This window comes from Eumetopias jubatus, unplaced genomic scaffold (genome assembly GCF_037043125.1).
Source record: "Eumetopias jubatus isolate StellerSeaLion01/CBP00866 unplaced genomic scaffold, mEumJub1_p1.0 scaffold_17, whole genome shotgun sequence".
Taxonomy (NCBI): Eukaryota; Metazoa; Chordata; class Mammalia; order Carnivora; family Otariidae; genus Eumetopias; species Eumetopias jubatus.
This window is the reverse complement of record NW_028274823.1, coordinates 31,388,736-31,416,425: the sequence shown is the minus strand read 5'-3', so window position 1 is coordinate 31,416,425 and position 27,690 is coordinate 31,388,736. Positions and strand designations below refer to the sequence as shown.

At 43.4% G+C, this 27,690-nt stretch overlaps 1 protein-coding gene across 4 annotated transcripts in view; it reads right to left on the bottom strand.

Moving 5' to 3' along the window:
• Positions 1 to 27,690, bottom strand: part of CRTAC1 (cartilage acidic protein 1) — a 145,078-nt gene that overhangs the window by 106,392 nt on the left and 10,996 nt on the right. For all 4 annotated transcript variants that reach the window (XM_028098825.2, XM_028098830.2, XM_028098823.2 and 1 more), the window contains exon 2: positions 23,934 to 24,133. In XM_028098825.2, coding sequence (XP_027954626.1) covers positions 23,934 to 24,133 — 200 coding nt within the window. The remainder of the gene's footprint in view (positions 1 to 23,933; positions 24,134 to 27,690) is intronic.

Genomic DNA, 27,690 nt, shown 5'->3' with positions numbered 1-27,690 from the left:
AGTGTGTCCCTCAGATGTCATGGTCAAAGGGTCTAAGACCCAACTGAAAGCTCTCTCAGAAATTCTTCCTCCAAAGCACAGTTTTTCACTGGCCAGGAAGTGGGGCGGGGCCATCCCTACGCTCATGTGGCACGTGGGTTCAGTGATAGGCAAAGTGGCACGTGGGTTCAGTGATAGGCAAAGTGGCACGTGGGTTCAGTGACAGGCAAAACGCTAAAGCAGAGGTCTACTGACGGACAGCGTCAGCCCCACCCTAGACCGACTGCATCAGAAACTATGGGCAAAGGGTCCTGTGATCTGTTTTAATAACAGCCTCCTTCTTGTGATTCCGATACACAACAAAGCTTGAAAACCACTGCGGTAATGAAGCAAGAGAATTCCCCTCTTCCTCCCAGCTCTGGCCGATGAAGCACCTTCCGGGCATCTGATTTTGGTGTTCAATCAGGAACTGGGGAGTGAATGGACAATAGGACCGCTGTCACACCCTGGAGGGTATTTTGCTTTTCTTCCTTCAGCCTTTACATGACTTCCTCTGATGGCTGGGCTCAAAGTGGGAGACTGTCAGCACGGAGTGATTCTTCTTTTACCAGTGTTTTTTTAGTGAGTCAGGCTGATTTAATTTTAATCAGCCGAGGCAGCAGAGCGGTAGTTCTTCGTCTTGGCTGCACTTTAGAATCACCTGGAGTGTTTTAAGATCCTGATGCGTGGGTCCCACCCCAGTCCGATAGTATCAGAATGTCTCAGGGTGGAGCCAGGTGACAGGACTTTTTAAAAAGCTTCCCAGATAATTATACCTTGCAGCCAGGCCTGAGATCCATTGCGGTATTGTCAAACACATCATCATCTCAGCCGATGATGAGAATCACCTGGGGCACTTGTTCAAACTACCACATTCCTGATCTCTCCCCAGACCACCCTATCAGAGAAGCTCCAAGGACGTGGGGGCTGTCTCTTTAACAAACACTCCAGATGATTCTTCTAGGTAAGCTGGGGACACACTAGTCCTATATGAGCTCCTATATGAGCTCTGGGATTGAATTCTAGCTTCACAACTTAAGCTGATGTCAGGAAAGTTTCTTAAACCTGTTTCCTCATCTTTAAAATGGGGTGGGGTGGGGGAAATAAAAGCATCATTCTCAGAGGATTGCTGAAGGGTACACAAGAAACTCATGTAAAGTGCTCAGCACAGGGGCGCCTGGGTGGCTCAGATGGTTAAGCATCTGCCTTCGGCTCAGGTCATGATCCCGGGATCCTGGGATCGAGTCCCGCATCGGGGTCCCTGCTCCTTGGGAGCCTGCTTCTCCCTCTGCTTCTCTCTCTCTCTCTCTCTCTCCCTCTGTCTCTCATGAATAAATAAATAAAATCTTAAAAAAAAAAAAGTGCTCAGCACAATGCCAGGAACACAGCAGGTGCTCAACAAACGTAACTTGCCATCCCACCGTCATAAAAGGTGGGTTTTTGGAAGCTGTATCTAGGTTGGGGCACTTAGGTTGGGGCCTGCCTCCCCTGTAAATGAGAGACCATGTCTACCATTTGCTTCTAAGCTTCTTGAACATCCAGTACTATATTCTACAACCCAACAGTCCCGCTCTTGCTGACTGAAGGGTGGATTTTAATGCACTATCGTTAGTGTTTGTGAAGAAGTCCTGGGATTTGCTTCCATAAAACATCACAATTGTTTTTTGTTTTTTGTTTTTTTTAATTTCACAACTTTTTTTTTAAGAAAAAAAAAATGAGGGGTTGGAGGAAGTGACTGACTCCAAGTATCCTACAAACAAATCAGGTTGGAATTGGAAGACACCTTATATCATGTAGTCCAACCTCCTCACACCATGGCCAGGAGGTAGAAGGCTTTTCATTTCCAGCACGCTGACACCAACTCAGAGGGAGAGAAATTGAGGCATCTATAAACCAGGACAGAGGCTCAAAGTAATTTGGCACAAAGAAGAGATGGAAAAATGACCCCATGAAGGCATCTAGCATTCCTCTAACATTTTATAACACGTCTGGATTTAAGTGCCCCTCTACACACACACACACACACACACACACACACACACACACACACACACACACACACACACACACACACACACGAGTAGCCACCAGCTCCCTGCTATTCCTGGATGGACAGTTGCTAAATAAGAATGAAGCTGTCACTGAGCTCTGGAAAGAGCATTTCAGAGACCTTCTCAGTTACAACAATTATTGAGGAACACGTTTTCAACTTTATCCTGCACTATCCGACAAAAGAATCTGCAAAATCCCTCTGATTCTTGACAAGGTGCAGAAAATCATCAAGCGGCTAAAAAAACAAGGCATCTAGAGCCCATGGAATTTCTGCTAAAATTTTCCAAATTAGGTGAAGAGAAAGACATAATTGCTCTCCCCTTCTCATTTTGAGGATCTGAAATGCTGAAAAAATTCTTGGGTGACCCTATGGATACTGTGATTATGATCATTAAAAGTTTTTACTAATTATAAAAAAATGTACTTTGTGCAAATCTTACAAAAATTGGGAAATACAGAAAAGCATAAAGAAGAAAATTAAAATCATCTCTAAATCAACCACCTAGAATAGCTGTTAATACTTGTGTATGTTTCCTCCTAGTCTTTTTCTGTGCATATTTAAATGTTTTACAAAGTCGGGACCACACTGTATCAAGTTATATATAATGCTTCTTTCCCTTAGTTATTATATTAGAAATAATTCCCTCACATCCTTAAATATTCTGTGAAGAGAATTTTTAATGATCACATAGTAGTTCATCATGTTGGTATTCCATAATTTACTTAACCATTTTGTTATTAATGGATAATAAAGTTGCTTCTGGTTTTTTGCTATTATAAAAAGGTGCAGCAAAAAAGAAAAATAAAAAAAATTAAAAGGTGCAGCAAATAGCCTTTCACATAAATTTTTGACCAGAGATTTTTTTTAAAAGATTTTATTTATTTATTTGAGAGAGAGCGTGCACATGAGCAGGGGGGAGGTGCAAAGGGAAAGGGAGACGCTAACTCCCCACTGAGCAGGGAGCCCACGACTGGGGCTCGATCCCAGGACCCTGAGATCATGACCTGAGCCAAAGGCAGGCTCTTAACTGACGGAGGCACCCAGGTGCCCCAATCATATATTTCTGATTATTTCCCTAGGGCAGAGTTATAAAAACAGACTTTTAGAGTCAAAGAGTCTGTATATTTTTAAGGCTCTTAGTACCTTTTGACAGATTTCTTTCCAGATTTTGAAAATATCCACCTCACTGCATTTTTGCTAACACTGAGTATTATAATCTGTTTAGATTTTTGCCAGTTTTGTTACTGACAACTAGACCCTGATTTTATGCTGTATCTTGAAAACTCTAAATAGTTGTATATTACTTTCCTGTCTATTGTCCATTTGCATCTTCTTGTTTGTGAATTACTGGTTATGATTACTTTAAGAATTCATATACAGAGTGAAATTACACATATCACCTTATAGGAAAGTCCTGCACAGGACCACTCAAGAGCCTTCTTGTAGCATCTCACTGTGGCTTTAAGTCATGTAGACTCAGACTCATTAAATGGTTACTTTCACCTCTTGCCAATGGCAAGAAAAATTCAGAAACCATAATATTCTTTTTTACCTTATCTGATTTTATGAAAGCCTCTGCCTTACTCAAATGATAGCTACTGTTGGAAGATGCTCCCCAGTACAAATGTCCACCAAAATGTGTCAATATTTATTTTCTCTATGATACTCTATGGGCAGAAATCTTTGATAATGTGTACATTTTCAGCCCCTTCAAGGTCATCACTAAAGTCAAACAAGGTTGGGTTTTTGTTCCAATACTCCTTGACATTTCTTTTTCTGATGGTAAGTTATGTCACTAACCATCTTCTAGCATGAAGTTAAATCAGTCAGTGGACAGTAAATCTCTGCTGACTCTGAGGGAGAAGTAAAACCCACTCTGATCTAATCAAATCTAATCATCAAGCTCAAAAATGCTGCTGCCGCTGCTTTAATTTCAGGAACAGATCTTCACACAACTGTCAACATCATTACCAAAACACATCAGAAAATTGGATGAAGGTGCAACATGTAGACAATCATAATCCCCCGTCATCAATCTCTAGCAGTCCCCAGTTGACAATTCAGATTAGGGGTGAGCCTCTAGGGGACACAATTTGTAAATCAACTTCACAAAAGAGCAATATTAACCCTAAAAGCACCTCAAATGTGCAAATTCAGGTGCTGGCCAACTGAGAAATAGGAATGCAAAGAGTGACTCAACATTTGAACAAAGTTTACAGTCTCGCCCATCTGTTAACAATGACATGCCACGGACAGCTAAGGGTTGGAGGAAGTGGGAGAGTTGTTGCCTGTGAAAAGTTTTTTCAAGTACACAGAGTAAATGAGCAAACAACTTTTGACCAGCAAAAGCCAAGAGCATTGAGCAATGGCAGCCAATAACAATAATAATTCTGCTGGGAAACCTTCAATTCTAGACTCTTGAGATGAAACTTATATGCTTGGTGTGGTACTGAGCATGCTCAGGAGAATGGCAGAATAATGCTTTTGAGAATAAATGCCAAATGAATGTGAAGCTTGCCAAAGGGCAATGGTGATATCCACCATGGGAAGGGAGCCCTATTACTAGGAAAGCCATAGAGTGGCAGGGCTGAAAGGGCCTTAGAATTCATCTCACTCACCCACAAATACTTATTGAACACCTATGTTATACCAGGCACTGTGCTCACACTCAAGAAAACAGGTTCAGAGAGGTTAAATAATTCGTCCAAGATCAGACCGATAGTTAAAGCCAAGACATCCACTTAGAAACCAGCATTTCAATTTTTTATGACAAGAGATAGAAAGAGAATGTTTGACAGAAATGAGTTACAGAACAACTAAATAATCCAAGACTGTCTTGAAGCCTGCCAAAAGTAGAGATTCTTCTCTCTGCCCCCTTGTTGGGCTGTGATCTTTTGATTACAAAGAGATGGGAACTGCAAGACACCAAGAGACAGAAGTCAATTCTGAAAGCTTCACTCTTCCTTTTATCCCCTATCAAAAGAAACACCAAGAATGACCACATTTCTCTTGCCCTTTGCCTGAAAGTGGGATTCTCCAGTCGTTGGGATGGCCCAGGAGCTGGATCTGGCAGTGCCGTGGGGGTGGACAATAATGTATTTATCCCTTCCTCATTTGACTGAGTGGACACAGGCAGGTGACCACATCAAGATGGGGTGAGGGTGGGGGCGGGTGTATTCTCCTCACTCTGAAGTTTCAATTTGGGGGCCCACGGTGTCATCCAAACATACGTGCTCCCCCCATTGTTATTTTGGGAAACTTAGGGGCAAGCCTTTGCCCAGTCTAAGAGAACTTAAAAAGGAAGGAAGTAGGATGCCTACGTAAGAAGCTCTAAAGCAGGATTTGCTGATGGATGCTATGTGTCCTCTTGTTTTAGATTTGAAGCCCAGCCTTGGGCAGAGGACATGCATCCTGCTTAAGAACAACAGACAAGAGCTGCTGCCTTTTAGACCTCATCTGCTTCCAGTGTGGAGGGGAAAACCCTTAGCTAGCTGTGTCTGCGGGGTGGATTTGTTGGGGAGCGCTCTCAGGCTCGGAAAAGTCTCTCATAATATTTTCCAAAGGGTCTTTAAAACAAAGTCTAATTTTTAGGCTTAGAAACATGACTCCACCATGGAGTGTGACTTTTAGATAATGAGACGGGCTATTTAATCAAGATACCAGAATCTATCCATCCAAACAAGTATCCTCTCCCTTCTGAGCAGTAATCCCGTTATGCCAGATATTTATCCCAAGGCTGCTGCCATTGTTTTAGATACTTTGGGGACTCCCTGGAGAATTTTCTTCAAATTGATGCCACATTATTTGGAATAGGCACAATGGTAGCAGATCCTCATCCTGTGAGGCTGGATTTTATTTTTGGAAACAGTAAAAAGGCTTTTTGGCATGGGTAGCCAACTCCGGTGAATAACCAGCTGATTGAGCTGGTAATGTTGTTCTGAGTCCAAACTGAGGCATAGTTATAAGGTCACATGTTCTTGTGTGGCATGGAAACAGCCCTCCAAGGCCATTTCAAATGAGGGGGTCCGGTATTGTCTGAGCGATGGCAGCACTAGTGGACCAGGTGCGTGACCTTCCAGCAGGTCACCGAGAAAAGGAAGCACTAATTTGGGCGGGTGATGGTCAGTGAGGTTCTTTGGTTATAAATAATAGAAATGACTCTGCCTAACTTACGTGAACAGGAAATCGATTGGCAGGCTATGGGGAACTTGCTGGTTCAAAGGGAAGTCCGAAGAGAGCCAGGCTCAGAACAGACAGCTCTTCCAGAAGGAGCTGGAACCCGCTGACAGCCTAGCTGAGGTGCAGTAATGAGAGTGAGTAAATTCCAAACGTTTCTTCCATCATTGCACTGCTCTGCCCCAAAATGACGGCGTCAGGGGACAATCCAATTGGATACGCTTAGGGCTTATGCCCACCACTTGGCTCTACCCCTTGGCATCTGATGAAAGAACCTCCAGGGATCTTTTTGGCTTCTGTAGAGTGAGGGCAGTATTCCTCGATTACTATTTCTCCAAAACTGCCCACAAAAGAGGAGAAACAATTTCACAGGAGGAAGGAAGTGTATTTTTAGGAAAAGGGAGTAAATACTAGGCCCCCCAAAGTGACAAACATGAACCACAGTAAGTCCTGGTATTATTATTACTAATTCTGCATATTATGTATAAAATTAAGCTTTGCTCTATTTGTCAACATTTTTGTCACTTTGGTTTTTTTTTTTTAAGGTTTTATTTATTTATTTGAGACAGAGGTAGCAAGAGAGAGATGGACGGGGTTGGCGGGGAGGCATAGAGAGAGAGGGACAAGCTGAGCAGGGAGCCCCACATGGGGTTCCGATCCCAGGACCCTGGGATCGTGACCTCAGCTGAAGGCAGACACTTAACCCACTGAGCCACCCAGGCACCCCCAAATTTTTGTCACTGTAAATTACATTGGTTTCATCAGTCATCTCCAGTTCCATAAGCTTATGAAGTTTGCCCCTTTATTATCACCAAAAAAAATATGTAGGTCTGCAGTCTGATCCATCTTCTCCAGCAGAGCCAGACCCTGTCCTCCTTCCTCAGAGCACTCATGAGTCCAGGGAACAAGTTCAGTTCTCCTCTAGCTAATGAAGAGAGCAGGCGCGCTTGCTGTCTGCATGGATGGCAGCCACAGTCACATCTGGCAGTCATCTGAGGCCACACTAGGAGGCTGTGACTGTGGATGAACAGAGGAAAACCACCCTCCAAGCTGCACACAGAGGGAAAGCGATATGTATGCACTGAGACCATCATGAACATGCAAGGCAGGCCCCCAGGCTCCAGGGAACTCATTTGATCTCATTGTCCCTGGCCAACGAGGGACAGAAGCACACAGCTCACTACCTTCCTGTTCCGTTTCTCCAGGAAGTTCTTCCAAGCCAGGGCACCCAAAAAGAGCCCCAAAAGCTGATCTCAGCCCTCCAAAATGCTGTTTATGGAGCTTCTGAAAGCTGTCAAAGCTTCAGGGTATGGGTACTCTCCCAGGTGGGCTCTGGGAGAGAGGGAGTGTGAAGGGAAGAAGGGGCTGTCATATCAGCGTCCTCGCACTGGGATCTCACGTGAGGCCCGGGAGTGGGAGGAGGGCTGCTGAGGATGAGCTGCACAGAGGGCAGGCAGACGGGGCTCCCGAGCAGCCTGCTATCACACACGAGGCAGAAAGCAGAGTGCTGGAGCCCGAGGCCCTCAGCAGGATCTCATCCCACTCAGCCTCAGTTTCCTAATCTGTAAAACCAGGGCCAGACCCCCTTTTGGTGGTTTTATCAGAGATAGCGTACAAAGAGCCTCCAGCCCAGTGCCTGCACACAGCAGGCATCAATGAAAGGCAGCTCTGCCTTTCTGGGAGGCCAACATTATATAGAGCAGTGCTTTCCAGACTTTGAGGTTTCATGGCACAGTAAAGTTTCAAAACACAAACTTTGCAGCACTCACAGGATGGTCAATATTTTATTTTGCCAACTAAGAACAATAAAAAAAACCAACAACTACCCCCTATGATACCATGATACGACCTATGATATTCGTAAAATTGTTTTCCAAAAGAAAACGAAAAGGACGAAATCTTAGAATTAAAAATGTCAGTCCTTTAGATGGAATATTTTTAGCTTTATGAAAAAAAAAATTGCATCATCCTTATTTAGTGAATTTTGTTACAAAGCGAAAACAACTTCATTCCAGACTGGCCTGGCTCAGGAACCAGTGGCTGAAAGGAAAGAATTTGGGCGTTGGAGCCAAATAGGCCACGATCTCCTCCCAGCTCTGCTTCTTAATAGCTGTCTGACCTTTAGCAAGAGATCAGCCCTGTGGGTCTCACTTTCCCCCCTTATAAATAGGAAACCATAGCACCTCCACAAATGAGAGGATGTGTGAAGGGCAGAGCAGAGTTTGGTAGATAGTAGATGCTCAGGAAATGCCAAGGCCAGATCCTCCCAAAACTGGAGAGGACTGGGTTACTTCTAGTTTTTGAAATCATTAGTATATTAAAAAAAAAAATACTAAATAGGGTTGACAAAATCATTCACAGAATTGAAAAAAAATATTCACACTGGAACACATCGACACACAAATACACATGCAATGCTTCCAACACAAACATGAATCTAATATTTGTGAGGGCGAGGTTGGGTCCCTGTAGCCCCTGGGCCCCCAGGATGGACCCTGGTTAACTCCTTTCTAAGCCACATTCTCACAGATGGCACATGCTGAGGACTTGGGGACACTGATTTGACTTGTCTCTCTCTCCTTTGTTCTTTTTCCTTGACTGGAGTTCATCTGGAACATTTATCCAGACTTTTCTACCTTTAGTTCATAATTCTGAGCATGCAAATTTTCTTGGAATTCTAGTTGGTGTCTTTTTTGCATCACTGGATCTCAATAGGTTTCAAAAGGACTAAAATTGAGGGTTAGAAGGGAAGATAAATGGGTGCTGAAGTGGATGGTTTAACTGAGGGGTTCTAGGGCAGCCTGGGAAGGGGAGGGGATCTGTGCCCAAGCCTCTGGGGGGTGATGAAGGTGTGCCTGCATGAGGCTGTGCAAGATTTTCCCAAGAGGCATGGGTGCGTGCACCTTGTTTCTTGACAGAAATCAAAAATTCCTGTTTCTTTGTTTATTGCCGTCTGTCCTATTAGAATGTCAGCTCTGTGAGAGCAGGAATTATAAATGTCTTGGCTATGTCTGTGTCCCCAGTGTTGAAGACAGGCGTGGGCACACAGTAGGTGTTCAAAGAATGTTTGGGGCTATCATGGTTGTTTGCTCAGCTCTCTTCTCTCCTGGATCTAGGAACAGACCCCCTTCCATCTGGAGGATCAACCCTTCTTCCATTCCCAACCAGATGATTTCCTGAGCCACAGGGATGAGTGCGTGGCCACTCAGAATTCTTATCGTTGGAATTTTCTTTCTGGTGGTTAGGTTAGGAAGATACATGCCTAGGAGCTACTGGTAGTTTAGGTACCAGAGTCTGGGAGAAAGACGCTCTGAAATAATTAGGCTGACAGGCTAAGATCCCGAGGCAGGGATGAGAGGCACAGAGTCAGAGAAAGCGATCCTCGCTGTGTCTGGACACTGGCTCCTGTCAGTCCTGATGTCCCCCTGCTGCCCCTGTGTCTGCTTCCTTGAAGCTCGGTCGATCAGATTTTCTTTGCGTTATGTGAGTTCCCCCCCAATAGGCTTCCACTAGATTCTCTTTTCCTTGGAGGGGAGGAAGAGAAGCTCACAAGGGTTAGTTTTCATTGTGCAATCAGAAGAGTTCTGACTGATCCATTTGGTTCAAGATGAGAAGTGACCATGGAGTAGCCCTCAGGTGTTGCCGACAGGCAAGGCTCTGAAAGATCTCATGGGTCAATGCCCAGTAAGAAATGATGCTGATGGTCGTGGTGGTAGCTAATATTTGAGTACTTTCCACAGGTCAGACACAGGACCAAGCATTTTGTGTCATTATTCTGTTTCACCACCACCATAGTGCTATGATGAAATAAATGAGTAGTTATTACGGTCTCCACTTTATAGATGATGAAACCCAAACTCAGAGAGGTTAGGTAACTTATTCTAAGGTCTCACAGTGAGGAAGAGAAGGTGCTGGAGTTTTATGTATTTTTATTTAAAGATTTTATTTATTTATTTGTCAGAGAAAGAGAGAGCACACAAGCAGGGGCAGTGGCAGGCAGAGGGAGGAACAGGCTCCCCAGAGAGCAAGGAGCCCGATGCGGGACTCGATCCCAGGACCCTGGGATCACGACCCGAGCCGAAGGCAGACACTTAACCAACTGAGCTACCCAGGCACTCCAATGCTGGAGTTTTAATGCAGGTTTGCATGACTCCACAATTTCCCTTCTATGCCACACGCACATTTCCTGTCCCTCTTCTCTTTCTCTGTTTCCCACTTAATCTCTTCTCACACCCATTCTCCATCTCTTGCCTGAAGTCTCTCACTCTCCTCCTTTCAGTGACCCTCCTCTGGCTCCTTTAACCCCATTGTTTCGACAGTCCATGAATACATATTTTAAGACCATGGTTTTCAACTCTTTCCAAGTATGAAGATACCTTTTCAATGTTTAAAAAAATCTCCATATACTAGTAGCTGCGCTTTAGTGTCTGTTGATAAAATGCCCATGCACAGATGGAGCCTCAGATGCCTTGTAATAACTGTGACCTCTAGGCTAGCATCCGTTACTTTCAAATATACGTGAGAATCCATATAACCATCCCTCTTACTGTTACCTGCTTGGCTTATTACAATATAGAAAAGGCTTATAAATGCTACTATAGAGCTCTTTTTTGCTCACCCACTGCCTTAAGGCTACTAATTTCTTCTGAAATGTGGTCTTTTTTGTCTCTCCTTTAATATATTTAATTATTTAAGAAGGCATGAACTTACATTTTATATATCATCTCTTGATTATTCAGGGGCTGATTAATTCATGGATTGCCCCAGTCATGTCCTTCTCTTTCTAGCTCCATTTGTTTTATCATTCCATTTCTTATTAGCATCTTTTAGTAAGAATGGACAGTGGGAATGAGAAATGATTCTGGTTACAAATTATGAGTTCTGATAAAAGATTTGGTTAGAGGAAGCTGAAATTCTTTCTCAAAGTAAGAATTTCTTTAATTCACCAGGCATATTGATTCTCTCTGAGCTCAGTGAAGGCAGGAGTTGCTCTCATTCACTACTAAACTCTGGGGCTCAGCAAGGTGCCTGGCACATAGCAGCTTACTTTAAAAAACTGTAGAATGAATGAATAAGAGCTGGCTAATGTAATAGGGGTAAATAAACTTTTTCCTAGGTGGGACATTGATTTAAAGGAAACTAAGTAAAATACGAGACAACTTATTTTAGGTTCGGATGTCTGCAGACAATGCAGTATAAAAATGTTTAAATGACTGTGTTAAAATTAACAACAAAGATATATAATTCTAATTAAAAAGCAAAAAATATTCCACAAGGCTATGCTATCCTGTTGATGGAAAAAGGCATAGACAGAGACACACACAGAGGTTTCTAAGATGAGGGTTGGTCCAGGTAAACTACTACCGTTACATTAGGCATTAAATAAACATAATCACCCCAACACACTAACAACTGAGCATTTAGTATGTACCAGCTGCTGTGATAAGCAATTTACATGCCTTATTTCATTTTTCTTCACCACACCTAGGAAGTATTATTACCTGATAGGCATCAGGAAGTTACCAGTGTCCCTTGAAAATTTCTTTAGCTTTCCAGCTTTTTGAACCAAGAATGAACTCATCTACTTTTTGCTCCCTCTTTTTTAATTAAAGATTTATTTCCCCATGAAATGTTAGATACATTTGAAACTTAGATTTTAGATATGTCCTTGGAAACTTGGGAGATATCTGTTATTTCACTAGCTCTTGCTTTTTGACATTAATGAGTTGTATGGAAAGGAAACTTTTATAATGAGACTTGCCATACTTTTCAGAGTCTTCCTAATTTGTGGAAGCAAAAGGGTTTGCACATAGGGATGCAGTGGAGGAAGGACAGGGTTCAGCCTGCAGATCTGTTCCAGGGCTCTGGTGCTGTTCAGGGATCAGGTGCTGAATGACTTAACCAAGGCCTTCCCAGGCCAGCCCCAGTGGAGCAAAGGCTGATGGGAGGAGGGAGAGTGCAGCTTTGGCCATATAGCCTGGTGCAGCCATAGGTTCCTAGAATAAGGAAGCAACCTGAAAAGGTATTGGAGGAACTAAAATTACAGCCCATCTTGTTTGGAGGGAATTGGGGGAAATGACTAGTTTCCTCTGCCTCTTTCTTCCACACTTCGCTTTATTTAGCTGAAGCGAAGAATATGGACAAGAGACTACTGATGGAAAAGTGTATGTTCAGAAAAACCAAGGTTGGCATTTGTAGAACTGGTTAGTGGTGCATTATGGAGAATTTCACTGCCTCTTCGAGGTGTTAGACAGGAACCAGGAAGAACCAGGACTGGAGGCCCAATGATGCTGTCAGTTCCTTGGGACTACTCTGTCAACAAACCATTAATGTGGTTTAATGAAAGGGAAATGAACACAGGGACCTTGGCTGTAATGAGCAAGAGAAGATCAAACCTATGACATCATCGAGGAATTCCATACAGAGGAGAAAGAGCCTTATTCCCACAACCTCAGATGAAATTCAGTGTCAATAAGAAAATGAAAAAACTGGAATATTCAATGGGGAGATGAACCTGATAGGTGTGCCAACCATGGAGTGGGTTTCTTTTCTACAGCTCACATGACATTCTGCTCTGTTATTTCTATACGTGCCTTATCTCTCTTACAACTAAGATGGCCTGAAGAAAGGGACTGTATTCTTGTACCTGTCAAAGCACTGAGCACACAGATATACACATATAAGGTAGGCATGTAGGATTTTATTTATTACATTTACTGATGTTGCTCTCAAGCTAAGGTCCTTGAGTAAATCACTTCTGAGTATAGCTAAAGTTTATTATTTTCATTATTAAACCCTCCATCCATCCATAAGACCCCTGCCTATTTCATTTTATTCATTCACTGAACACTGACTTCATGTTAGGCTATCAGAGCACAGGTGGAAAAGAGAAAGTTCTTGCCCTTAGTAGCTGGCAATCTAATATGAGAGGAGACATTTTAAAAAGAATTTTTGATATAAGTATATAATTAAATAACATTGTGATATTTCTTTGGTTTGAGTTTCCCTCTCAATCTGATCCACCTAGCAAAAACTCCTTCAGAAACATGTTAACACTGGTTGCATATTGTCAACTGCTCTTATATATTCTTAAGAATCTCCCCTTTGACTAGATAGCCATAGGGTCTCTTTTGGGGCCAGGGACTGTTTATGCTCTGGTCTGCAACACAGAATCAGATAGGGTGCTTCCTTTCGCCTGCAGAAAGACTGCTTTGTCTAGATTTATGTCATTAGTTTTGTCAAGAAAAGTCACTCTAGAGAAAAGGTTCTAGAGAAAAATTTATTGGTAAAAAGAACTGAAGTAGAGGTGTAGGAGACCCATAGTTCTGGGGGCTTCAGGGACAGGAATCATGGCCTTAATGCCCAGGATTCTCCCCCCTTTTTGTCTCTGGGTGTCATTTTCATTCTCTCAGATTCCTCTATGGGGTGGGGGACATGGATATATCCATAGTAGTTTTGTGATATATCCTTACAACTCATGATCCAAGAGCAAGTTAGAGCTTTTCTTCTTTGATTCAGGATGGAAAATCTCAGATCAAGACACTGATTAGACAGACTTAGGTCACAGGGAACCCCAGATTATTGACTGGCAGTTACATAGGATCCTGTGACTGGAACAGTTCTCCAAAGGAGAGGGAAAGTTCATCCCAAAAGAAGAAATGAAGGTGGTATGGAGGTCCAAAGAGAAGATTCTGCTACCCTATTCTGTGTGACAAGCCCAGCAATGCAGTGTTGCTCTCCAGGATAGCTCCCAACCAGGGAGAATCCTCATTAGCTTGTTTATCTTCCCAGTGCTCATTCATGGCCAACATACAGAGTGACTACAGCACTAGGGCATGTCAAAACACACTGGGTCCATGTCCATGACTTCATATGGCTGTAATTCTACTCTATAAACAACATGGAAAGATGGCTGCTGAGGGGGGAAGGAGGTCGTTTTTGGTGTACACAGTCACACATTCCTTGGTTGGTGTAGCCAAACACTGGTGACCTTACATGGTATCATCTAAGCTGGAAATGACTTTGATCTTGACTCTCCCTGCTCCTCCAGAGAGGCACAGCCCAAGGGTCTGGCCTGACTACCCGAGTGCCTGTGGCTTTACTACATGTGCTTCTCTCCCCATACACACACATCCCTATCCCTCTCCATCTCACACCCAAGTCTTCCATGCTGTAGAGCTCTTTCTATTTTGCAAGAAGTGAGTTCAAGCATCTTTCAACAGGTAAGGGGGAGAACCTCTTAAATACTATTCCCTTTAGTTATGCATACCCTCCCTAGTCCTCTTAGTAATAGAAAAGCAAACTTTGGAGATCCTAAATTATTGATAACTCCAGACTTCTGTTTCCATCCATATAATAGAATGCTAAAGGACCCTACCACTATAAAAAAAAAAGTAGGTTCCAGATAAAATATATTTTTAATGTATTAATGGGCTCACAAACTTAAGGAAAATCTCCAAGAACCACCCTACTCCACAGAAAAGGGAGTTGAAACTAGATCTGGCACTGACGACCCTAAACAAATGGGAATAAGGGGCTCAGAGCACCGTGAAGGGTATTACTAACTCTTGAGTTGGCAGCATAGTGAGGATACTGAACTTTAGAATCCTACATTAATCCAGGACCCTTGGAGAGAGCTAGTGTTCCCGATTAAAAACACTGCCTTTAGATAATTATAATAACAACAGTAATAATTGTAAGTGGCCGGGTTTTCAAAGGGCAAAGTTGACATTCTATATGTATACCAGGAAGGACTGCTCAAGAGTTAAAGTGGACTAAAGTCCTTGTAATGTTATAGAAGGGGGTTAAGATAATTTTAGAGTTTGTTAAAAATGTATCGTAAAATTTCAAAAGAGACCACTAAAAGAACAGAAGAAGAGGGTAAAAGTCCCAAATCAAGTAGAGGCAAAAAAATGGGATTTAGAAAACAAGTATCTCCCTCACCCCCCACCAAAAAAGCTGCTCAATCAATCAATTTTTTTAAAAAGCAAGAAAGGAGGAGCTCCTGGGTGGCACAGTAAGTTGAGCGCCTGACTCTTCAGTTTCGGCTCAGGTCATGATCTCAGGGTCGTGAGATGGAGCCTAGCGTCAGGCTCTGCACTTAGCGCAGAGTCTGCTTAAGACTCTCTCTCTCCCTCTTCCCCTTCCCCACTCTAAAAATAAATAAACCTCTAAAAAAAAAAAGGCAAGAAAGGAAAAGAAGCATTAAAAACATGAAAATTGAACAAGAGAAACTAGTTTAAAGATATTAACGTTCCCATTAGATGGAATGGACTAAACTCATCAATAAGCAGACACAGCCAGTTAAGAAAGAAATGTAAACTATACATGCTGCATATAAGAAACACATATAAAACATAAGGATTTTGGAAAGTTCAAAGTAAAAGGATGAAAAAAGATATTCCTGGCAAACACTAACAAAAAGAAAGATGTAATATTAATAGTAACATTAGGCCAAAAGCATAATTAGGGATAGATGGGGTCACTTCATAATAATGGCTCCATTCACCAGGAAAACATAAAAAGCCTAAGATTTATTGTGGTCATCATTTTGCAATATATACAAATATTGAATCACTGTGTTGTAAACCCAAAACTAAAGTTATATGTCCATTACATCTCAATAATAAAAAAAAGAATTCTAAAACTGCACCTAATAAAATGGACTCAATGTACAGCAAAGTCGAGTCACAGAAAGAAATGCACTACCACAACCAGGATATTTCAAACCGAGCCTCAGTTATTAATAGACAGAGAAATATCAATAAAGATTATGATTTGAACGACACAATTAACACACTTAATTTCGTGGGCATATGTAGATTAATAGTTCACCTTTCACCATCTCTAAGACTTTCAGCACATCTCTGGGCCTCAGTTTCCTTATGTGCAAAATGAGACAATACTACCTACAGTGCTCTCATCAAAGCTAAGGCGTCATCTAAGACTCAGCATTACTGCAGTATCTCTAGGAAAGAAATGACTTCCACTTAGTGCAAGCTGCCCGTTGTAAGTCACATCCCAATTTTAGTGATGTTAAAATGTGAAACAATGTGACTGAGGCTCAGTTAAATACCACACGTCATTCGAACCACCGAGATGGTTTAAGATGCGATGACATAAGCAAACTACAAGGGGCATGCTGCTCACTCTGCTCCTTCAGAACTGATGGTAAATGAGGGGAGAGTACGGCAAAAATCCAAAGTGGGGAATGTTTTAGCCTTTCACATCCTTGCATGTTTTCCTAGGTATCTGCTCCTCAAACCAACTACTTCTTCAGAGGAGAGATTAAGTCCTAACCATAGCATTCTTGGAAGAAAATGACTCACCAAGTCAGTAGCACTGGGGAGAAGGGGAGGGAGGCAGGGGTCACAAGCCCCGCCCCGATAAGAAGTGATGCTGGGAGTGGAAATGACAGAGAGAGGTGTGAGATTTGTTTGGGGGAGGGGGGAAGGGGGAAGGGGGCGAGGAGTCGGGGAGGAGAGGGAAGGGAAAGGCCTGCTGCTGTAGGGGTGTAAGAGTGGGGAGGGCGGGCTTCACCTGCAGCCTGCCCTGTGCCTGGGACTTCAGGAGCTGAGCTGGGACGAGGAAGGGCTTCTGCCCAGCCCACCACTTACAGAACTGGGGCGAAGACAGACTTCAAGGAAGTTTACTGGAGACAGGGCCTACATCTATCCACTTTCTGAATGGATGAAAAACTCAGACTACTAAAAGTAGCTTTGCCTTTTTCAGCAGAGGCAATTTTAGGGTCTTAATTATATTACTATTTTGGAATGGCTTTTTATAAATATTCTTCACTATGTGAAAATCAGTTTTTTGTTAAACTGCTTTTTTTTTTTTAAAAATTAATTTTAAAACAAACAAACATAAAATCTAAGTAAGCTCAAAGCCGTCTCCAGCCTGGAGAGGAACATTGCTCCCTAGTTAAACAGACCCGCATGCTACCTGTCCTTCCAAATGCCCCCTCCAAGGCCTTGGTGATTCTCACCTGGAAGTGTTCTCCACCCTGTCCGACTCCGGGAATGCTCGCATCTCTGCGGGGTACGGGTCACTCATGACCTCATCCAGTTTCAGTGTGCTGTCTCACCAAGGGCAATGAGGTCTTTAAAAGCCCTGAATCCCTCTCCCTGCCTCCAGCCATCTAAGACACGGGGTATCAAACAGTGAATTAAGGTGGCTGGTCACTAAGGAACAAAGTGTGCTTTTAGACTCTTCCCCAAACTGCACATGCTCCTAAGACAAGGGACTGTCACTGATTAAAAATAATACTTTCGTTGGAGGTATACTTGCTTTATTGTTTGAAATAATATGCTTGTGGGTGGTATATTTATCTTAAGGCCATGAAATTGTTAAAATAATACTATTAAAATTCTCTGAGGTAATGGCCATCCCCTCTCTGAAAAATCACACCAAGCATCTGACGTACTAATTCCTTCTTGCTGCTCTAACAACTCACCACGAATTTAGTGGCAAAAGACAATACAAACTGATTATCTTACACTTCAGTCTGTCACAATTCCATCATTGGTCTGTGCTGAAATCAAGGTGTTGGCATGACTGCATTTCCTTCTAGAAGCTCTAGGGGTAAATCTATCTCCCTACCTTCTCCACCTTCTGGAGCCCACCCATATTCCTTGACCTGTGACCCCTCCCTCCAGCCTCAAAGCCAGGAATGGTGAGTTTAAGTCCTTCACACCTCACGTCACTGTAAGCTCCTCTTCTGCTTCCCTTTTTCTAGTTTTAAGGACCTTGGGATTACCTCGGGCCCACTCGGATAATCTGGGATCGTCTCACTATCTCAAGATCCTTAACCTAACCCCATCTGCGCAGTCCCTTTTGCCAGATAAGACAGCCTATTCGCTGGCTGTGGGCATTAGGACGCAACATCTTTGGAAGGCCATTATTCTGCCTACCACACCATCTGTCGGGGGACGGGGGTCGCTAGGGTAACTATCAAGGGGCTTCGGACCCTTGGGCTGTCAGGAGAGTCCGTGACCTGGTGCGCAGGGCGGGATGTTCGCCCACTGCTTCTGGGGAGAAGGGAGTTCAGATGCAGCAATGAGACATCTCTGGAAAACCCACCACGCACCGCTGAGTAACCTTTTTAGAAAAGTTTTAAGAAGGCGTTTACAAGCCTCGGTTCCTGCTCCGGCTCATGTCTTATTAGTATTGAAAATCAGGGGCAGTCCATGCTTAACCACAGCAGAAGAGCTGGCATCCCACAATCAAGCTACCATGATACCGGCGACAATGAATCTCGGGGTGAAGGGTGAACCATTTAAGAGATATATTTTTGCAGACGAGGCTTTAGAAGAAGTCCTTTTAGCAGTTGGAATCAGACAGTATTGAAGTTCTTCAATCCGGTTTTTAACAGCGGCAGCTTCTTTTGTAGATGCAGAATAAGCTTTGTCCTTCTTGGAACTATTAGGTCTAAATTGATCGGGTTCAGGGCCCGGAGTCTATGCGGCTGTACACATAGTAGGGGCTTGAATAGCTGTTGAATTCAATAATCCCCAAGCTTACCTTTTATTTCTAGGCTATGAATAAATAGAAAAAGATGGAGATTGGAAATAATTTGGTGCTATTTATTAAGATCCGGAATGTACATAGTATTCCCAACATCTCTACTGCTTGGTATCTATCCCAGAAAAATATTTGCATATGTCGGTAAGGATGCGCAGTTCAGCATTGTTTGCAGTGGTCACAGATTAGGGACAGCTTAAATGTCACTTGAGGGGTGACAAAACAAATGTGGTACACCCACACTAAACAACTTAAAAAAATGAGCTAAATCTATCTATCTATATATCTATGAACAATAAATATACTATGCAGTGAAAAAAAGTGAGTTTTGGAATAATATGTATCAGTTTGATTCTTCCAAAAATTATATATTTGCAACCTAGGAACATATATGTGGTACATATATGTAATATAGAAATTTCTAGAAGTATAAACAACAAACTGAAAACAATTGTTATCTTGGGAGAGGACTGGGTGGGGGGTTGAAAGAGATGGATTTTTACTTTCATCGATACTGTATGATTTTTTTGGTAATAAAACGCATGAGTGTTATTACATTGTAAGATCTATTTTAAATTAAAAGAGAAGGATAAATTGAACTGAATGAAATAATCTGACACTTCAAAGTTGTCAAAACTGATGATCAAATCTATTAAAATGTTTTACAAAGCAACAATTAGCACAGAAAGTTCAAAACTATTTTTCCTATTTTGTTAAAAGTGTGTATGTGTATATACATATAGACTTACATAGACTATATATATCTACATATATTCACATGAATACTACATCTATCTACCTATTATCTATCTATATATGCTATATATATCTATATATGCTGCACGTATCTATATATACTTATAATAAAATGCATAAATCCTGCTTTGGTTAAATCGTAGATAAATATCTCATTCTTTATCATTGTTCTTATTATTTATAATGGCAAACATATCTCCTATATGATTATGATTAATCTGATAATTGAATACAGTTTGCCTTTTAAATAATTCAATTAACTTTAGTAAATTAAAAAAGTTTTCTGACATAGTTGCAAAATTAAAACAAAATGAAGCACTGCTTTACGATATGTAGCATCCCTTTAAATGAAACCCTTCCACGTGTGAAGAATGCGTTAAGGTTTTATCAAATGAATGTTCTGTGTAGAAAAACTGATCTAAATTGTGATTTAAACTTTACAACCACTACAATCTTTCCCTTTGAGCAGAACTTCTGTTGGAAACTGAAAGGGTGGGGGGGGGGTTATCTCAGGCCTCTGGGGATATCCCAGGAAACAAAAGCTACTCTAAAGGAATTGTGCAAGATTGACACCAACAGGAATTCCTTTCTAGACTATGTGAGACTGTAGATTGGGTGTTTAGTTCCACTGAGAAAAGGGGAAGCTACTGAGCTTTTTATTTACCCAGGGAACCAGTCCTGAAGATCCTCAATGGTCTGTGCGTGCACGGATGTCTCTGGGGGTGATCAAATCCTCCCCTCACCCGGTAGGGAGGAGACTGTATGCACAGACTGCAATCATGCACCTGCCAGTCAACAGATAAGCCCTCCATATGCGGAGGCACTCGCCCAGCTGTGGCCGAGGAGCAGAGCCAGCCCATTCCCTCCCCCATCCCCGCAGAACAAAGGGCGGTCATTTTCTGCTCCTCCCAGAGTCAGATGCACGCACGCACACGCCTTCCATTACAATTAACTCAAGAAACTGAAACACGACACAAACTCACACGCAACATGCTCAAAATCAATGCCATCAATACCCAGAACGAGGATACCAAAAAAGCAAAACAAAACAAACCTTTCAAAGAGTAAATAGTCAAAGCAACAGGGCTCAAGTCAGACACACTACAAGGTCAACACATCTAAGACAAGTTCAAGTACAGGGCGCCTTATACACCAAAGAGCTGGCCATTATCCCAGGGGTCGCAAAGGTAAATGCCTTCAGGGACGAGCAAAGGTCTATAAGATAATACAGAGTGGGCCTGTCATGAGCTGGACCACAGGTGCTCCAGGTAAAGGTATTCACCTTCAATTTTTAGAAATTTCAACTCTTGCAGCATGATTCTTAAACAGAGTCTATAATCAAACAGAGAAGGAAACGGAGTTAAATATGGGTATAGAGTAGATGACATAGAATAAGAGTTGAAACCAGAAACGTGGCCAAGTCCACAGAGAATAAAATGCAGAGCAGTGATCCTAGTTGTCATTGTTTGAAAGAATGGTGACCACTTGGTTTATATCTTCAAAGGCAATAGCAAAGCAAAAGTTAAAAGAAATGGCTTATTAAACTCTAATATGAGGGATTCAGATTTGTCAAATAGATTCTTGACATAAGTAATTGAGCTAGATTACAAAAAGATTGCACACATTCTCTTGGAAGGCTTTAAATAAATGGAGGTTCTAAGAGCGATAGGTGTGGCCTAATTGGAAGGCAAGGGGTGGACCAAATGACCTCCCAAGGTCCTGATTTAAATATGTCTATATAGTCAACCCTTGCTTATCCATCCCAAAGAAGAAGACAGTGACAAATCATCCTAAGCTGAAGATAATAGAAAGTTATATTTGCCTTTGGAACGTATTTTGGTACTTAAATTAGAACGTGTCTTTCTGATGCTCTGAGAATTCACAATGCTTCACACCAGCCACAAAGAAGGCCTGACCTGGAGCTGGGAGGCTGCCCAATTTCACCATCCTGTCCTCCACGCAAACCTCCTTTGCTGGGAATGGGCAGTATCATCTTGCAGAAGAACACTCGGCAGCCCAAACTTTCCCAGACAGGGCCTGCCTGGCTCAACTCTTCCCTGGGAGAAGAGAGAAGGATCTTTCCCTGATCTCTGGCTGATTCAGGATGAGGATCCAGGATGGTCTGGGTTTTGTTTCCAGAGGAGGACTCCAAAGTGCTGTAGGCCCCACAGTCAGCAGCAAGCTAGACCAGGTTTACCTACTCTAAGATGACTACAAAGGATGGTCTAGCCTCCCTACCACCGAGGACACAGAAGCAGATTTCTTGAGTTCCTTGGAAGAGACAGAGGGAGGGACTTCATGGGAAATGAAGATGAAATGAATGCCGAGCACTTGGAAAGAAAGAAACTGCATGCTCAGGAGATGCAGTGGTAACCGTGTGTGTCCGAAAATGGGTGCGATGGAGAGCTGCACCTGAAGCCCATGTCCAAGATGAAGGGCCAGGATGCTCACTGCACTAAGTTGTAGAGGGCCCGGGAGGAGGGAAGGATGGTTACCTTACCATCCTCTGTCCTCTGTCAGCTCCCAGGAGCTACTGGGGGAGGCTGGTACCATCTAACAGGAGGCGGGGCCAGCTAGAACATTTCAGACATGCATCAAAGTCCCATAAGCAGAGACTCATGGCTCTGGGAGGCAGGATTTGATGAGGTGGGCTGCTCCCGATTCAGAGAGACACCAGACTGTCACAGCACCAAGCGTGGACAAGCTGCTCAGGTCACCTCAGCAGGGTCATTACAACCACTTCGGATGTTCCTTTTTCTACCACACTCTGCTCTTTAGTTTTTCCTCCTTAAGACCCAGAACTGTGGTAATTTCAATGTGGGCAGTATCATCTTATAGAAAAACACTTGGCAGCCCAAACTTTCCCAGACAGGGCCTGCCTGTTAAATTAAATTTAAATTTAATTTAAATGAAATAAAATTAAAAATTCAGTTCCTCAGTCATAGTAGCCACATTTCAAATGTTCCACAGCCACGTGTGGCTAGTGGACACCATATCGGACAGCACTGACATAGAACATCTACATCATTGCAGAAGGTTCTATTGGACGGGGTACTCATCCAGACTTCTAGGAGGTCTAGAATTGGGTACCTTTTACTCTTCACAGGGTAGAAGAAATGAATAAATGGAAGAAGAAGTGTGCTTTATAAAGTATCTCTTCTACGCATCATCACCGCTCATCCTCACCCTGTCCTGTGTGGTAGGTGAGGGTAGACTTCAATATGCCCATTTCATAGGTGAGAAAATAAGCACCGCATAGCTGAGTAACTCGCACAAGGTTCGCAACCATTGGGTGGTATAGTTAGGATTAACACCAGGTCTTCCAAGTCCAAGGTCAGTGCTCTCTGCTGTTACATGCAGCTGCTACAAACAATGCTACCTGGCAGTGACTGTTTTCCATGCTGCCATAAAAGCTCAGGCCTCCCAGAATGAGGAGGACAGGCCCTCGTGTGTTTATCAATTGACTGATTTTTGAAGTGATAACAAAACTTTGCACAACCGTAGTTCAGTAGCTCTAGGGTTAGGGAGCCCTGGGGTTCAAATCCTGACCCATCCATGTCCCGTTTAATTGATGAGGGCAAGTTGCTTCCCGTCTAATTCTCTTTTCTTGTGTATGCACTTTACAGAGTTGTCAGGAGGATGAAGTAAGACGGTGCCGGGGAAAGGCTCAGCACAGGGCTCCAGAAACAGTGCTTATCGATGGTTACTGGCAGACCTGACAATGCACTAGTACATGCAACACCCTACTGAGGTTTCAGGACAAGAAAGCATGACAACTGTTCCCATTTCTACAGATGATACATATGAATCTCAGCGAGTAAGGGACTGACTCAGGTCATGCAACTAGAAAGCTGTAGCTCTACGGCATGAATTCAAGCTATTTGGACTCCAAATCATATGCTTTTCTTACTACACAATGTTGCTTCTTGGGTGGGCAGCAAGGCATGCTTTAGAGTAAGTTTAGCTATCCTGAATTCCCGTCTTCCTCCCTTCTGTGAAAGGGATGATTACTGTCTTCCTAGTCTTACGGAAAATGCTGTGCAAAGGCAGCTTTGAGCAGCCCCTTCTCTCATAATCGTCACCTTTAAGCCCTTCCTTCGTAGAGAATCTACAGTCCCACTGCTAAGGAAGTGTTACTTGTATAACGAAGGAGACTAAAAATCTGAAGAGCATGTCTTGAAGCAGAGCATTCAAATTCTCTCCCTGAAAAACTCTCCAGCCTCCATCTCTCACTGCTACAGCAAAAGACAAGGACATGGCATACTAGAGGCCCAGCTGAGCCCAGCTGAGACCTAGGAGTGGGAATACGTATTGTTGCAAACCATTGGCTCTTGGTATTTGTTACTCAGCCTTATCACAGCAAAAGCTGACTGATATACGGATCAGACTCGGGGTGGGAGACACTTACCCTGCCACAACGATCTCAAAATCTCCATCATGGTCCACATCGGTGACTGCCACACCATAGTTGAGCTGGGTGGGGTTGCTGTCATAGTCAGGGGGCAGGACGGAGCTGGTGACTGCAGTGAACATGGGTTCAGCACGCTGGGACCCCTTGGTGGGGGGCAGAAACTGCAGCAGCAGCAGGAACAGTAACATCCTGAACATCTGCAACCAAAAATTACAAATGTTACTGAAAGATCTCCTAAGCAAACAGCCCCAAGTAGGCCTTTCCCCCTTCTTCCTGGAGGGCTTGGCCATTCCGAGGCTGCCACTTTTCCATAACACCTGCCCTGACCACCATCTTTAAACCTACAGCCTGCCTGCATCACACCTGATCACCCTTATACTGCTCTGCTTCTTCTTTCTCTATAGCACCTATCACTGTGTAATCTACTTATTCATTATGCTTACTATTGATTGTCTGGCTCCCTCTGCTAGAATGTAAGCTCCACCAGGGCAAGGATCGTTGCGTTTTGCTTACTCATGCGCACCAAGCCAAGGACAGGGTCTGGCACATAGCAGGCACTCATCACACAGTTGTTGAGTGAAGGAAAGAAGGAAGGAAGGAATGGGGGAGTATAAATACATTGGCATCTCCCATACTCTGTAAGAAAGATTGGGGGAATGAAGAAGATAACCACTCTCAAACAGTCCTGGGGTAGAGTGAGACCCCCATGGGTATCCCGGTCTAGAACAACAATAGAGGCAGTGAAGGATTATCCTTCAATGGGACATACCCCAGAGGTAGCCTGGAGGGAATCTGGCCAAGGTCCCTCCCTAGAGCAGCTGGCTATCATCTCCAGATCAGAAATCAGGCATTAAGGGAATGTATTCCAGCAGGATCTGGCGGTGGCACATCATTCACTTGGAGAAATTAAACCACTGTGTGTGTGTTTTATTATAAATTAATTATGTATAATCCATTGTATAATTCATTATTATATCTCTAACATAACTCAGGGTGTTGCCCAGCAGCCTGAGGCCATGGGAGCTGGTGGCATGCACCCAGGAGACTGATGAGAATGACCAAGGAGGTGGAAGGACCCCACCCCACCTCTGTGTGAGCTACAGATGGCACCACCCGGAGACTCTGCCTGCAGGCCTGGAGTCAGAACTCACAGAGTGTTCTAAGGGCTCTGCTGGAACAAGTCTCATGAAGGCTGCGCAGGTCCAGTCCTGCAGGCAAAGTGGTGCCTTCCTGCCTTCAGAAGGCAGCAGACCCCTTCTTGATGGAACTTTTCCTGTTGGCATGCCAGTGCGTCTGGCAGCCGAGAGCAAGGCTGAGTGAGGCTGATGTCTTAATGAACAGAAGATGTGAAGACTGACTCTCCATATGGAGACAGACGCTCCTGCCAGCAAACAAGCTTGCCTCCATTCAGGACCCAGAAACCCAAATGAAGGGCCCAGGCACTGCCTTCATAGTCAGACATGATTCAGAATCCTCCCTAATGCCTTGCTGGTGAGGCTGGGGAGAGACCCAGGGGCAGGACTCCCACTGTGGGCAGAAACTAACCTCGGTGAGCCTTCCTGGGAAGGAGGCTCTTGCAGCGTGTTCATAAGGCACATGTTGCATGTTGCACTATTAGAGTGAGGTCAAGCCTAAATTACCGAGATGTCTGAACAAGGCAGTATCTTCTGGGCTGTCTAATCACGGAAGGCAAACGCATCACTATGAGAGTTAAGCAACTTGGCAGGAAGTTTGGTTGGATAAAGGAAACTTATAATTGGATTAATGAGCAGCTGGTGGTAAAATGAGAACCTAAAGAGTGTTTAATAACCAGTGTAGACATGATGAAATGTAGGGTGGATCTGAAGGTCACTGGTCTTTTCAAGGTATGACCTCTATTGTAAGGACAGCAAATGAGTTTCAACTTGAGAGCCAGAACCAATTGATTGGCAGTGGACTGAAAGAATACTGTGATCAGATTACAAGGTTTGCAATGGACAGAGAAAAGGAAAGTGGCATTGGGTATATCTTCTAGAAGCTAGTTAGTTAGTCCCTCCCAGGCACCATACCTACAATTTGGGTCACTGGCACCAGGGAGGCAGGTCCAGTTGGGCTAATACAGAAGGTGAAACAACCTTCTGTTTAGGTAATATCAGAATTCTGGAATAGGTTTTAGAAGCACATAATTACTGAAAAATACTGTATAATAACTATTTTTTCTTAGATTGAACACTTAAACAGGAAGCCTCAATGTTCTTTAGAAGAGATTCGTAACTTATAAAAGTAAACATCTGGTAAAAATTTTCTAATGAAGGCCATGAGGGGCAAGAACCATGATCCAGCCTGTTGATTTTTACCTTTTCTGTGAAAAGGTGAACTTAAAAAAAAAAAAAGATTATTTATTTGTTTGTTTGTTTGAAAGAGAGAGACAGAGTGTGAGCGTGAGTCGGGGGGAGAGGGGGAGAGGGAGAAGCAGACTCCCTGCTGGGCAAGGAGCCTGATGTAGGGCTCGATCCCAGGGGCCTGGGATCATGTCCTGAGCCAAAGGCAGATGCTTAACCAATTGAGCCACCCAGGTGCCCCGCAAAGCTGAACTTTTTTTTTTTTAAGATTTTATTTATTTATTTAACAGAGAGAGACAGAGTGAGAGAGGGAACACAAGCAGGGGGAGTGGGAGAGGGAGAAGCAGGCTTCCCTGCAGAGCAAGGAGCCCGATGCGGGGCTCGATCCCAGGACCCTGGGATCATGACCTGAGCCAAAGGCAGACGCTTAACGACTAGGCCACCCAGGCGCCCCTAAAGCTGAACTTTTAATTAAAGGAGCCATATGAAAGCGATAGCTACTCTGTGTTAACGATTTCCAGATAAATAACCTAAAGCAAGATTAAAAAGAAGTATTACACCTATGGGCTGACCTCCATTTTGCTAGGTGAAGTTGAACAAGTCACAGCCTTGTTGGGTCCCAGCTTTCTTCTCCAAAATGAGAGTTTGGGATAGGCTCTAAAGGTCCTTTCCTGCTCTAAAATTCTATGATGAATTAAAGGATTTTTTTTTAGAAGCAGAACTTCAGCAGTTTTTCTCTCCTGTGCCTTCTATAAACTTCAGACCAACCTGTGTGATTTTCCTTTCTGAGTACATTAAACATATTTTGAACAAAACAGCTTTTCGGCAGGGTTCTGCAGTGTTCCCCCACAGAGGCCAAGGCCAGAGAGGAATCAGCCATCATTAATGTGGAATCTGAAATCACCCCACATGGGCAGACCAGTGGACAGCAGCTCCCCCCACCCCTGGTGGGGCAGGGGCAGAGGGGGGCAGGGAGAACATGCAATTTACATGTTATTCTTCAGCTATGTCAAGGGCACTCAGTGCACCCACCCAGGTTGCTCCGAACCAGCTGTGAGTTAGAGGAGAAGCTGTGAGCCTATCTCCATGGCAGATAGGGAAACAGTTGTGGTGAAGAAACTCAGGAAAAGGCCTGGAAAAGATCCACCTTTTACTCTCAGGGCTCATGTGAAAGAAATCATTGAAGGGCTTCTATGTACCTTGACTACTCAGACTGGTTCCCAGACCAGCAGCCTCAACATCAGCTAGGAGTTTGTTAACAAGTAGGATCTTGGGCCCCACCCCAGACCTAATAAATAAGAATATGCATTTTAATAAGATTTCAGGTGATGCAAATGCACGCTAAAGTTTGAGAAACACTGCTCAGCTGGAGCTTTACACTGGAATCACTGGGGGAGTTTTTAAAAAAATACTGTTGTCTGACAATGATTTCT